The 13,780-nt window shown below is 43.5% G+C and overlaps 1 protein-coding gene across 3 annotated transcripts in view; it reads right to left on the bottom strand.

The window, feature by feature from the left end:
• Positions 1 to 4,372: 4,372 nt before the first annotated feature.
• The window catches only part of HUS1 (HUS1 checkpoint clamp component), an 818,999-nt gene continuing 809,591 nt past the window's right edge, over positions 4,373 to 13,780 (bottom strand). For all 3 annotated transcript variants that reach the window (XM_069613330.1, XM_069613331.1, XM_069613332.1), the window contains one exon: positions 4,373 to 4,677. In XM_069613330.1, the coding sequence (XP_069469431.1) occupies positions 4,595 to 4,677 (83 nt within the window). In that variant the 3' untranslated portion in view covers positions 4,373 to 4,594. The remainder of the gene's footprint in view (positions 4,678 to 13,780) is intronic.

The following is a 13,780-nucleotide window of genomic DNA, read 5'->3' as shown; positions in this document are numbered from 1 at the left end:
CAAGCAATATCACTCCATCAACGTCCAGATGGTGTGTAATGCCAGTAAAGCCATCACACAATGCAATGCCCGATACCCCGGATCAACTCATGACTCCTTGGTCCTGCGCAACTCTACACTACCACGCTACATGGAGCGACATGCTGAACGACGTACCTGGCTGCTTGGTGAGTAACCGGAATGGGCCATGGCAGTCCATTGGGGCTGTGAGTAGGCTGTCAGCATACTCCACCCGGGTGGTAAAGGGTGGGGTAGAGAGATGCATAAGGGTGGGACAGTCAACGCCATTGTACGATGTAATGGGGTGACTGTATCCTGGGACATGTGTGCATGGCCAGTGAACACCTGCTGCAATGTCAGATTAGCACAGTTCTCCACCATGATTGCACGAACACTTACCTTCATTCCACTCTCATGCAGGTGATGCTGGCTACCCATTGAAGCCGTGGCTCATGACCCCGGTCCGCAACCCACAAAACAGGCACCAGGAGGACTACAATAGATCTCATACCCGTACACGGGTGGTGATAGAGCAGACCTTCGGCCTTTTGAAGGCACGATTCCGTTGCCTCAGCCGGTCAGGTGGGGCCCTCATCTACAGCCACGAGAAGGTGGCCAAGATTACCATGGCATGTGCAATGCTGCACAACATGTGCATCCATCGGAACGTGCCACTGCCCTCTGACGTGGGTCTGCTACCACCGGAGGAGGAGGAGGAGGAGGAGGAGGAGGAGGAAGGAATGGCAGGACAGCATCACGGGGCCGATGCACAGGAGGGACGTCACGTGCGCCAAGCATTGATTGACCAATATTTCTGAGTCACAAGTCAGCTGAGGGGGTGAGGATGACAGGACATTGGGCACTGGGTGTGGGGATGCATGTACTACATGCACTGTGAGACATTAAAAGACACATGCACAATGATCAATGTCCACTCTGTTTTCCAGGATACACCAAACTGTGTATTGTATAATCATGTGAAAACGTGTACAAATAATCCTCCACCCTCACCCCCCTCCCCCCCAACTCCCACGCACACCCTCACCCCCCTCCCCCCCCCAACTCCCACGCACACCCTCACCCCTCTCCCCCTCCCCCCACAACAGCCCCACAATGGTCCCATCAATACTACATAGGCCACATGTGTGTGGCTTCATAGTCAATGGGCACTCCCCGAGCCTGGGGTATCATTTTCGCATTGTGCGTTGTGACCTGCGGACCGGGCTGGTCTGCGTGGAGGAGCACTGGGAGGGTGGTTCCTCCTGCTGGGGCTGAGGTCTGGGGGTTGCTGCCTCCAGGGCATCAGCAATCCTGCCGAGCACCTCACAGAGCCGGTTTGTGGATGTAGTGATGACCTCGCCCAGAGCCTGCAGGTCATTGTGATGCACCAACCCTGATTCCCGGTTGTCCCGGAGAAACTCCTCTATCATGGCCGTGAGGTTCTGGGAGTGCACAGCTTCTGCGGCCGATGTGGGGGATGTGGTTGGCAGGCTTGGTATTGGGCCTGCAGGCCTCTCAGGTGTTTCGGCAGGGGAAGTGGGCTGATGTGAGACAGGTGTTACCCCTTCGCCTGTGAGACCTGGGCCATCACTCGACCCGGAGTCGCTGTGTGCAACCTGGCTGTACGATGGTGACTCAGGGCTGTAGACATTGGTCTCCTCCACGTTGACCACGGAATAGGATGTGGGGCTGTCTGGCACACTAAGGAGGCACATGGCAGCATTCTCCCCTGACATGCTGGATTCCTCAGGGTGCAGTGTGGGGCATGTTTCCGGCGGAACTGCAGCCATGTCCAGGTGCGCGGGTGGGGGTTGTGTACCCTCCATGTGGGTTGCTGGAGCAGGTGTAGTATGGGCCTTATGTCTGCCAGCAGGTATGCGCTGTACCCTGCCCCTGTCCCGGGAGGTACTTGGCCGGGAGCCTTCCTGCTCCTCACTTTCATGACCGCTACCTGTGGGGGGCAAGAGAGAGACAGCATGATCAATGATCTGGGGGTCATCATGACTTCAAGCCTATGGTAACACATTGGGAGAGCAGCGTCTTGGTGATCTTTTGGTCGGTGAGTGAACTTGGCTTGGATGGTAAAAGCATACTGTTGGCGGGGTCAATCATGTTGGCGGAGTACTGTGATGAGTGACATTGACCAGCTTTCTGTGTGGCATGGCCAATATGGGTGTCAGCCTTGCACCTGACATCATCCTGGGTCCCACTTGTTACGACATGGTTGCAGGAGGGGGGGTCTACGAAGCAAACATGATGTGACTCTTTGGCCGGCCCTTTGCGGTGAATTACATTAGGGATGCATGTACTGTTTGGACTCATGACACTCACCTGCATCAGCGGATGAGGGATCACCGCAATCCATTTCGCCAACACCTTCGATGGCTTCTGTGCCCATCATCTCCGCACATGTTTCCTCGCAGGGCATCATTTTAATGGGTGAGCCTGGGCCTCCTCCTGTCTCCAGGGCCTGCTGACGGTTTGCTGACAGGATGGCCCGCACCCTGAGACGGAGGTCATCCCAGCGTTTGCGGCAATGCGTTGTGCTGCGGGGGGTGTTCCCAACGGCGCTCACCCTCTGTGCGACCAACTCCCATATCTCCTTCTTTCTGAGGATGGTGGGCCTACGCATGTCGCTGCAGAATACGATATCTGCATGTTCATGCAGAGTGTCGACCAGGACCTGTAACTCATCCTGGGTGAATTTTTCTTTTCGGATGCGCGCAGCGCCCTTTTTCAGAACTTTAGGCATGATGCTGTTCTCTGTAGTATATTTGGTCGATCTGAGTCCTGTATGGAGTCCTGTATGTCCTGTATGGAGAGGATTGCAATGGATTGTGATTTTAAATATGGCCGCCGTGATGCTTCCCGTTCCTGTGCGATGACGTTATTTCCGTTTCCGGTATTTAACGGTGGCCGTAATTTACGGTTAGCGTAAATTACGGTCTCCGCTAATTACGGATTCCATCGAAGGCGATGGGTTTATGGCTGTAAGGGGTTTGACGGGACCTTTTGCGCTATGCCGCAAGGGAGTTTACCGCCATGGCGGAATACTCGTGCACGCGAAGTCGGAATATGGTGGAAATAGCGCCTTCCAACCACATCGTACATGGTATTTACGCCATGGCGGTAATTAGTGTTACTTACCGCCGGACTCGGAATGAGGCCCATTATCTTCTTTAGATTGTAGAAGAACAGTGCCCATTGTTTTGTCAGAGGTGTTGGTTGGCTTGGACTATGAAAGGAAGCAGGCCTTTTGGTTGATGGAGAACAGGGCCGCAGAAAAGGCATCTTTCAGTAAAATTATTTTTGAGGAGGCTTCTTATACAGTAAGTATTACTAAATCAGTATAGGTCATAATAAACTCCCTATAGAAGTTTGAGAAGCAGAGGAAGCATTCGGTCTTCTTTCACGGTTGTTGATCTTGACAGTTTCAGAATGGCATCAACTTTCCTGTTGTCCATGGAGAAACCAGTAGAGGATAGACTGATTCTAGGTATTTAACATATCGTTAGTAGACTGAACATTTCACAGATTGGCCTGACCAGGTGTATTGTATAAGTCTGAGCGATTCTATGAAATATTGTTTATCAATGTCTTCAACAGGAGAGCAAAACAGGATATCAATGAAATAGATGAAGACAGAAATAATAGGAAAATTGACACAACTACTTAGAATGAATCTCTGGAAGAGAGGGTCTGTGGAACTTTACTGTGCACTCCTAATGGCCAAACGGCATGTGGAAAGCTGTGTTGCGCTCATCAGCATTAGGGATCAATAAAAGGAACAAGCCCTTCGAAGATCAATTATGGGACAAGAGTTTAGCACCTTTTACAGATTCTAGGATGTCGGCAATAAAGGGATGCAAATACCTATTGTTGATGCATAGTTTTCGATCAGTTACGTTTAGCATCTTTATGGTTGTTGGTGTTTCCTCAGTTTACCAGCATACCTGTGGAAACATAGCTTATTCGATATAATACTTTTCCATTCTCTGCTGTAAATGTAAATCAACATATATGGTATCAGCCACGCTAGCATAGTATATACAGTATATTTCAGGAAATAATTGAAGACCCTGATGTTCAGGGAGTTGTTCTCAGAGGACCAGGCACCTTCAAAGTGTCTAGACCTGTGCACACTAGGAGACTGCCATGACATGTGTCTCTCTTGTAAAGCGAGTCTAACTTTGTACAGCATACCAACTCTTCTTAGTTAGATTTGTGCAATGTAAATAACATGCATACCTAGAATACTGACAATGTATGGGGTGATTTAAATAAAGTTCCCATTAAATCCATTTTAGATTACATTTTAATTCCCCCCCTCGCCCAATCTCACCTGCTTCACCAATAAAAAATAAAGTTATAACACTGTTTTTTCAAAATTATTGTTTACATACATGTATAATTTCACAGGCATAATAGCAAAAATACACGTTGAAGAAATGTTCAACCAAAACGGAATGTTTCATGGCTTCTATAAAATGGATCCAGTGAAGTAGCAGGGTCAAAATAAACTCTCTTTCCCAACTTCCAGCATTGTAGCAGAGTCCATTCTGATAGTAAAGTAATAGCCAGATTAGACCATTGTTCAGGCAACTGCAGGGATGAAATATTGCAAAGAAACATCCTCATGCAGTAAAATGAAGTGAACCATTCTTTTGTTTACAATATCTGCAACAAAAAAGAAAAAGAAAACCATCAGGTCATGTCAAAAACACATTCAGCGAGGGTAGGCATTGTCAGAACACATGTTTGTAATTGCATGTGGGTGTTGATAGATAATACACTTTTCAAAAGAACTCCTGTTACTAGCTTTCAATAAAGATAAATGCTATTTTATTGTTCAAACCAGCACTTAAAGAACCCAAACAGCTCCCCCTTTATTAATTTCATGATCTTTTCAACACAACCTTCTCTACAAAGATTCTGCAATGCCATTAACCTTTGAACGATCCTTCATAAAAAATATTAGGAAACATTTTTTGTGGTAATTCACTTCGATGAACATATTTTGTGGCTTTTATTCCAATAATGCGGGTTCAGACTCCCTAAACCCATCTCCCACCCAACTCCTACCCGTCCCACCCACCTCTTACTCCCAAATATGCATATATATTACTTTGCAGTTTAGTAATTCCATTGAAGTGAATTAAGATTAAGTAATTCAATAGAACAATCGTACACATGAAAAATGGCTGATAACGCAGAGTAATCATCATTACTCGTAGTTCAGGCGACTCATCACAGTCCTTACTAATGAAGGCTCTGTGCCTTTCCCAAAAGAAACAAATAAAGCTGCCTAAAATGTCTAGAATGTTCCCCTATTCCCTTAGAGGAATATAAAGCCACGTCTTTTCCTTGTCTGTATTTTCCACTACTCCTAAACAAGGGGGCAGAAGAACAGCACATTGGAGATGAGAGCCTAGCAACCTAGATGGATCTTGCCAGAATCTCATCTGTATCCAATCTTGGTAGTAGACAGCGATGCAGATCCTCAGTGATATAGAGAGCACAAATGAATGAACAAGGTGCTGTTACCCTGAACAGGTATTAATAAACGTATGCATCTAGAAGGGATATAATAGTATGGTATAGGGCTGACAACTCATAACATTACTTTCAGCATTTTGTAGCATGTTCCCTCCCTGAACTGAACTGCTTTACATAGCTATGTCAAATTAGACTGCACAATTCTGTACCACTGCAAGACGCTCTAGGGAACAGTTACCCTCACTGGTCGCTGGGCTTGTCCAGTCCTTAACAGTTTCAAGAACACATGAGCAATACATTACTAGAAAGCAACAGACAAGATAAGCGATATCAGGCTGTGCTAGAGACAGGTGGACCACCTTTGAAAACGGATCATACAAGGTCTGTGTCTGGACAGTCACTGAACGCTATTGGAGATGGAGGGTAATATTGGAAAATGAATGACCGTGACCCTGATCGTACACCAGTGCTCATCCGTAGAAGGAAACATCTGACCCTTTAGTAGGAATGAGAATCGTTCACACATTTTAGTTCACCTAGTTCAGCCTGGCAAGGGCGATGCCTTAGGAACTCTTTCTAAAGCACAAGGTAAACTTGGGAAGAGGCGAGCAACCTCTGCACTCATACACCCTACCCAGAGTATACCAACCTAGTTGCATTTTTCCAAGGCCGAGAGTCTAATTCTCTCCCCCATTCCCCTTATGGGTACCCTACAGACTGCATTCACCCCAGGAGTGTGACTGAATAGATTTGACTGTGCCTTTTAGCAGGGACTGTAAATTGGCACACCACAATGATATATCCCAAGCATACAGCAATTGAGGGATTACAAACATGGCACATTCATATTCAACATGAACGTCTCTAACAATGAGATACCGGAGAAGAAAGAAAATGCTAAGGGTTGAACTATCAAGCACAATTAACAGAACCGAATGAGGAACAATATCTGGAAGGGGAGCCCCGATAGTCTCTTGGTAATTTCCTCACTTTTTGTACCATCCCTGCATAATGTGGGGATATATACAACAGGTGCAAAAGCCCAACGAGCTATTAAATCATCCTGCCCTGAATTAATCAGCCCCCCCTCCCATTGAAAGCGTCTAAAGGCACTCGATAGGAATACTACACCTGTATACTGAAAACCTGTCTGGAGTTGCAAGCCCAGAACATCAACTGAAGAGCTATAAGGGGGCGCAGAAGCCCAGAATTTGGGGTCATGAATTCAAGTTACAAGCTAACAGTCAAACTCACGATAAGGTTTGGCAGGTACACACATTTTCCACCAGCAAACCACTGACCACCATAACCCACGGCCAGTGACAAATATCTTGGCAACTTGTAACAACACATTCACATGTGTAAAGCTTAAGAGACAATTATAGAAGAGAATACCTTTGCCCAGTTTATGGTACACCATCCATATACCCCTGAAGAAGGGAAGGCTGAGCAAATCCCTGGCACCCAAATCAGTGAGCATCCGGTCACACTTAGATCTCTACAATGGATTTCTCGTTCCAGTTATGAGGAACCGAAGAGGTGTAATGGACTTGGCCGCTAGCCTTTCCTTAGGGAAAAGTTGCCAGGAGTCCAACAGCTTCCTACCAATTCTCACCTCTATATAATTGATAGCAAATAGCATGCAGGAGAAAACCTTGGCTGTAGAGAAATGCATTTACCCATCCAAAGTAAGACGAAGGAAGAGAACATAAGTGAAAGATGACTGACGGAAACACAATTTCATGCTAGAACCATAAGACCAAACAAGATATGTATCTAGCACATCATAAGCATCAATGTCAAGGTAGACTACAAGCATAGTTAGCCTACTGCTGCCCTAGTAGCCCCTGCCACAGTTTTAGTGCAACATAACTGTGGTGTCAACCGGAGTCTGCTTGGTCGCCGTGTGTAACATAGTTTTACTGGTACATATCCCCTCTAATTTATGAGAGTGACTGGACGAGAGGTCTCCCTGGGATTCGAACCTGCAAACCAAAGGCCACCAAGAACCTCACACTAGACCATCAGCCCACTGAGCTACCACGTCTCTTTATACAGATTTCCCCGTAGCACCTAGAAGGAACAGGAGCTTGTATTTAAAGATGCAGCATTTGTCACCGTTAATGAGTAACATACAGACCACCAAAAAGAAGAAAGCAGTGCAAACGCAGTAGGTATTATACATAACTTGTAAATAGTTTTCACATACTGCTTACAGCAATTTTTGCAACTTCATAGCATGGTGGATGGCAAGTGTTAAGTTGTATATCACGAAAGTGGATACTATTATCAACCTCAAGTGGATGAAAGGCAAAACCATGTAAGGATTCGGGACTGAGAACTTCAGAGGCAGTAAGGATCTCTGAAGCAGCCGCTTCCTTCACTGATCTATCTGGCTGCTGACCTATTTATTCCCCTGCATTGAAAACAAGCAATTGGCAATGCCAATAGTTTTGGCGTTAACTGCTGTTCTTTGCATGTTGCATGGCACCATGGTGTAAGGAGGAGAGTGCAAAGTTTCAAAGGAGGATGCGATAAGGGATGTAGGTGTGCAATAGAATGGGAATGAGACATGGAATAGAGCAAAGGAGGACACCATTGCTAGAGGGTGGCATTGATGAGTAACAGGAAATACGAGTGATAGGGTGAAGGGCAAGAAATAAAGCGAGAGTGTGAGAGGCAGGATGAGAGGGGATACGGTGGGTGGGGGAACAGAACGGGTAGAGTGGGTGGTCGGAGTAGGGTTGAGTATTGTCCCGCCTTTTCCCATTTGTATGGCCACACGATGTGTAAACACAGGAACACATACGTCACTGCGCGATCACGCGATGAGGTAATTGCGACAGTGCGTGACGTCATGGTGTCATTGCGATACGCGTGACATCATCGCGTCACACACGTAATATTTATAACGGCCATTTTGAAAACATCCAATGGCACACGGAAGGTGTTTGGACTTGGTGACCCTTTAGAGATTTGGATTTGCACGTAAGAATGGTTGTGGTTAGCCGTTCTTGCGTAAACTTTTGGTAATATTTTTTACCTTTCAAACCCTAGCTCCAACAAAACTCCAAATCTATATAAATGGAATGACAAATTGTTTGCAGTTGTTTGAGCTAGAAAGTTAAGATAATATTAACTGCTCTTAGATGCATTCTAAATACATACGCATTCTTTAACACTGAGATGCTAGATCATAATTAGCACTGTCAGATGTTAATTACTTTATTTGGCAACATTGGCCGCATGCCATTTCTACACAAATTTCCAACCTGCCTATTTTGCTTAATACTCATGTTTGGACAAATCCCCACTGTATCTTTAGGACTGAATAAATATATCTACTGCCTTTCTAAAATTATATTTTTTAGCTTTTGGATGCGAGACCATACTCACTATTGTTAGGCTTTGACACCTCTTTGTGCGTGTCTGTTTATTTTTATAGAATCACGCAGAGCCTCTATTACATGACCCATTTATATGGTCAACATACATCCTACATGAATAGAACCCACCTGTTTCATCTGTAGATAAAATGACCCAGTGAAAGAAATAAGAACTATTTTACACAGGTCTAAACAGTTTTTATTTTGTATTTTTCTGTGTTTGTTGTTTGCAGAATAAAGAGGTTGGAGGGATCTTCCCTAATTGAATAGGAAATCGCTCCTATCATTACCGATTCATTGGTTCAAGACTGTGGAATTATCTACCACAATCTAAGAGGTATGTAAGTTAGTAACATACTTTAGCACCCTAGGTGGATCGGGGTGCGATTTTGAAATCTAATAATAATATCTAAAATTCAATAAATAAATTTGGTAACAGGTTTGTCTTTACCTACAGGGCTCGTCTTTGCTAAAAGAAGTGGCAAAAAGAGAGTGGTAGGAGAGGAAAACTTTTATCACCATCCCTACACAAGCAATTTTACCCCTGATGAATGTCCTATATTTGTCTGTGTTTTAAGGACAGAAACTTGTACAAGTTGGGTTTCAAAAATACACTTATAACATCTTAGAATATTACTAAATAGTCCAGTGTGAAAGTTTGCACGGAGGAGAGTCACAAGTATTGAAAATCAACCCACAGTATGTGTTTTTCTTGTGTTCTGTAAAGTGTATGTTTTATTTGTTTTACATATCGTGTTTGACTTTGAGTTTTATGTAATATGATCATTTTTAAGATTGTTAAAATTAAATAAAAATATGTTTTATATGGAAACTTTATGAACCATTAGCCTTAGTCCTATTTGTATGGTATATACACTGGTTAAATATATCTTCTTTTTGAATATTAAATTAAAAAAAAATAAACACACCTGAACCCAAGCCTTTCCTGTACAAACACCACAAACTCCAACACAGAAAGGGACCCGAATCGATCATTAACTAACACAGTCAGCCAAATTGACAAGTGATACGCGACACTGCACGTACTAACCATATATTAAAAGGTGCGCACCTTAAATCAACGAGCAACGTGACAGTACAAACATGGGTGCTTTCCACGAGCAGCCTGGCATCTTCCTAAAATTAAGCCCTTTACTACCACCATGCTGGCCTGAAAATAGGCAAAAGCATGCATTTCCTTTTACAAACGAGCTGTAATGTATGGAACCTATATATATATATTTTTACAGACTTCACTCACACTCATGCTTAATCGGTGTCTAGAATGAGCTCAAACTATCATTTAAATGAAAAGAATATTTTTTGCCACTTATTTTTCTATACCCTGCTGAAAAATTCATTTAAAGGCTCTTTGTTTAAAGAGCTTTGAAGCCTTTGACATAAAACGAAGCCCGACAGTTTTAAAAAAATATATTTTGGTCACGAGGCGAGCTGAAAATCCCTTGTCATTACTTCAGACAGCATCATTACAAGATAATTAAAAAATGATCTAGTCAGCAAACATAAAATTGAAAATATGTCTCTTTCCGAACATAAACAGGAGACATATTAAAAAGCATTCAGTTGCGCACAGCAATCCCTCCGAATGCCGTCCTTTAAAGACAACAAAGCACGCATCAGGGATGTCATTTAGGGGTCGCAACTGCGACCTCTGAGGTTTCCCTTGCTACCCCTAAAAAAATAAAACAGGCATCTTTAAAAATAAATAAATAAAAACAATAAAAATAAAAAAAGAACAGGGCTGCCACAAGTCTAACACTTTCATCACTGACCCTAAATAAAAAAGAATAGGAATACCAAATAATGTGTCTATACAAATAATTGCTAGACTCTTTAAAGGTTTATTTAAGACACACTTCACAGGGGTGAGTCACTGGTTTAGTCTGTTCTTCAACACCTCAACTCAGACTTTCATCCTTCTGAGGAACGCCAGCTTCCGAACGTTACGACAAGGAGTAACACTCTCGGGAGGATCAACAAAGGCATCGGGACGCCGTAAGAAACACGACGTTCCGTGTTTCATCTGGCACAACAAGAGGGATCATCTTCTTCTTGAAATACACGAGGCCCGCACAACATTGTTCTGTGGATGCCGCAAGAAATACGACTTCCAATGTTCTATGCTGCATAAGAATTCTTCAGTTGAACTATGTGATGTTCACAAGATACGGCTCTGTATATCCAGAGGCTCAGAGCGTGTTAAACAGAGATACGCGACAATTGATCCATGAGGGAGTGGAGCACTGTTATCCATTCATCCTTGCTGCCTAAGGAACAACGCAGCGACCCATGATTCTCCCATACCACTTACAGGACCACTGCCTTCACTTCATGAACTACACAGCAATACCCTAAAGGAGGATTCGAGCAACCAGCAATTCATCCTTGTTGCCTTTCTCTGCTGTCCTTGCAAATACTTATTGACTCCTATAAAGAAGACTGTCCTGAAGAAAGTGGGTAAACTTTTGTAAAATACCACTGAAACGGGTCGACACAGAACCTTCAACAACTGTTGGTTCTCCTTTCCACACCAGGGTGGGTGCCCCTCTTGGCACTCCATCGTATTGAGGAAAGGGCTATTTCTTGTCTCCAACTCACTCTTGAGTTCCCCTAGAATGAATATACATTCTTAGGCTTTCAATACATAAGGGTTGGAAAACATTTCCATATACTATTTTCGGAATCTAATGACCCATGTCATTTTTTATCTTAACATCTCCTAGTCAACTTCGACAGGCAAATAAAGATGTACTGTTACCAGAAGTAGACTGACATAAGGGATGTGATTGTGCTAAAGTATCTTGCCCAATGTTTACTGCTTTTTTAGGGATACACTTTATATGTACCTAGTGTGTCCTATTCTGATGCGAGATCCATCTTGAACCACGCTTGATAGGTGCATACTAGAATTGATAGCAATTTCCTTTACGTTTTCTGTATCTATTAGATAAGCGGCACACCAGCGCTTTCTAGCGTGTTTGGGAGTACAGGGGCAGCTTAGCCTTCAGATCGATGCTACTGTCTTTCTTTGTATGCACCCTTACACTTTGGGTCTCACAATTGAATATGTGTGGGAGGATACCAAATCTGAGGACATTCCCATGTGGTGGTCTTTTATGTGAAATTTCTTGTTGCTTATGAAAAATTGATGGTGGGGTAGATATCCAACCTTTTGTGTTGTTGATTAATGAGTACCAACACAGGTTGGGTGATATTGGGTGATATTGTTTTATCTATATAAAGCGCTTACGCGTAAGTGCTATATAATAACACAATTATTATTTGGCCTTTGTCGTCTGCTTGCATTCACAGTAATTTGGTAATATGTGCCTATGCACACTGATCCTACCAATACATATGGCGATCCTTTCTTGTATGAAATGTACATCACATTATAGTGATATCGTAACCATATTTTTTGTAGTGCACTTAGGAACAATGCTATGTGATGCCACTTCCTGTTTTGTCAAGGGGTGAAAGGTCGTGTTCCATCACTTCCTGCGATATCACTTTGGGGTGGGTCAAATGACAGCACTTCCTGTGATGTCATCAGAGGTCAAGGGTCATGCGATGTCACGTCCGCTACCTCTGGCTTTTTGGTGAAATGACGCCCCCGGCACGCATCCCAGATGCCCCACAATTGCAGCTACATCATTATAGAACAGGACTAATTCCCAGGAGGCAGCCCCATCATTTTCGTCGTTGCAAACGTTTTAGAAATATATGAGAGAGAGAGAGAGAGAGGATGTGGGGTCATAGGTGATACCTGGCTGTCACTTACTGTGCTAGATCCACGCTCGCATTTATTTATGTCGATTGATCCTTTGCGCACATCACAGCAGAATAACATGACTTACAATGGCACATCATCAAATCTCACACTTTGGCAATTGTGTTCTTGGGAATAGCAATGATATAACCCATGCTTTTTACAAGCCTATGTAGTGTGATGAGTTGTGAATCTGTGGTAAAAACTTTAAAACTACAAATGATAGATCAAATGTCTTTTTAATTAAAAGACATTTTTTGATTTTGCATCTTCTGAAATAGAACGTTGTCAACAGAATTATATGCCACTTTTCTTTCCTTTGCGTGCGTTTGCCTTTGTACATTAATTGCACATTTTACAGAGACGTTACGTTAAGTGGTAACTCTTACACCATCATACCTGCTCACTTTCTTTCCCTGATATGCAGTCTCTCTTTATTTTGTCACGGAAGCCGGCAGGGAATGGTATCCAGTTAATATGTCGAAAAAATAATTTCGAATGACAAAAATGTAAAAAAAATTATACCTAAATTTTTTTTTCCAAATGTCTTATTTTTTAATTTACATGTTTTTTTTGTGTCGCGAGTAAAAAAAAAAAGGGTTTAAAAAAATACAAATAAAAAGGGGGGATTGGAGGGGGAACCCCCACATTTCAAACAAAACATGTTTTAAAAAAAAGACATTCGAAATTTTTTTTTTTTTAGGTATAATTTTTTCGACATTTTGGCATTCAAAATTATGTAATTTGAAATAGTCACTATAAACCGCAGGGAATATGTGGCAGAACAGCGAGAGGTGGGCTGTTGTCTCCCACCTCATCGTACAGTAGCTGGAGGGCTCGGAGGTCACACACCTTCCCCCAGGCCTGAAGTGGGGCGTAAACACCAGCACTCCAGGGAAGGCTGGCCTTCAGCTCCCGACTATGCAGGCTGGCCTGACAGTGCTTAGAGACAACATAAGAATATCGTATCAGCAGCCTACCGTTCGTTAGCTGCTCCAGAGGGAGGGCTCCAAGGTCAGTCAACCAATTAAATGAATGAGAGTCGTGTGGGTAGCCAATCTGTTAGCTGCTCCTTTGAAAAAGTCAACAACTAGCTTTCTTTAGGTAA

Source organism: Ambystoma mexicanum, chromosome 5p (genome assembly GCF_040938575.1).
Source record: "Ambystoma mexicanum isolate Mex_15411 chromosome 5p, UKY_AmexF1_1, whole genome shotgun sequence".
Taxonomy (NCBI): Eukaryota; Metazoa; Chordata; class Amphibia; order Caudata; family Ambystomatidae; genus Ambystoma; species Ambystoma mexicanum.
The sequence above is the reverse complement of the archived record's forward strand: the minus strand, read 5'-3'. Positions and strand labels throughout refer to the sequence as shown.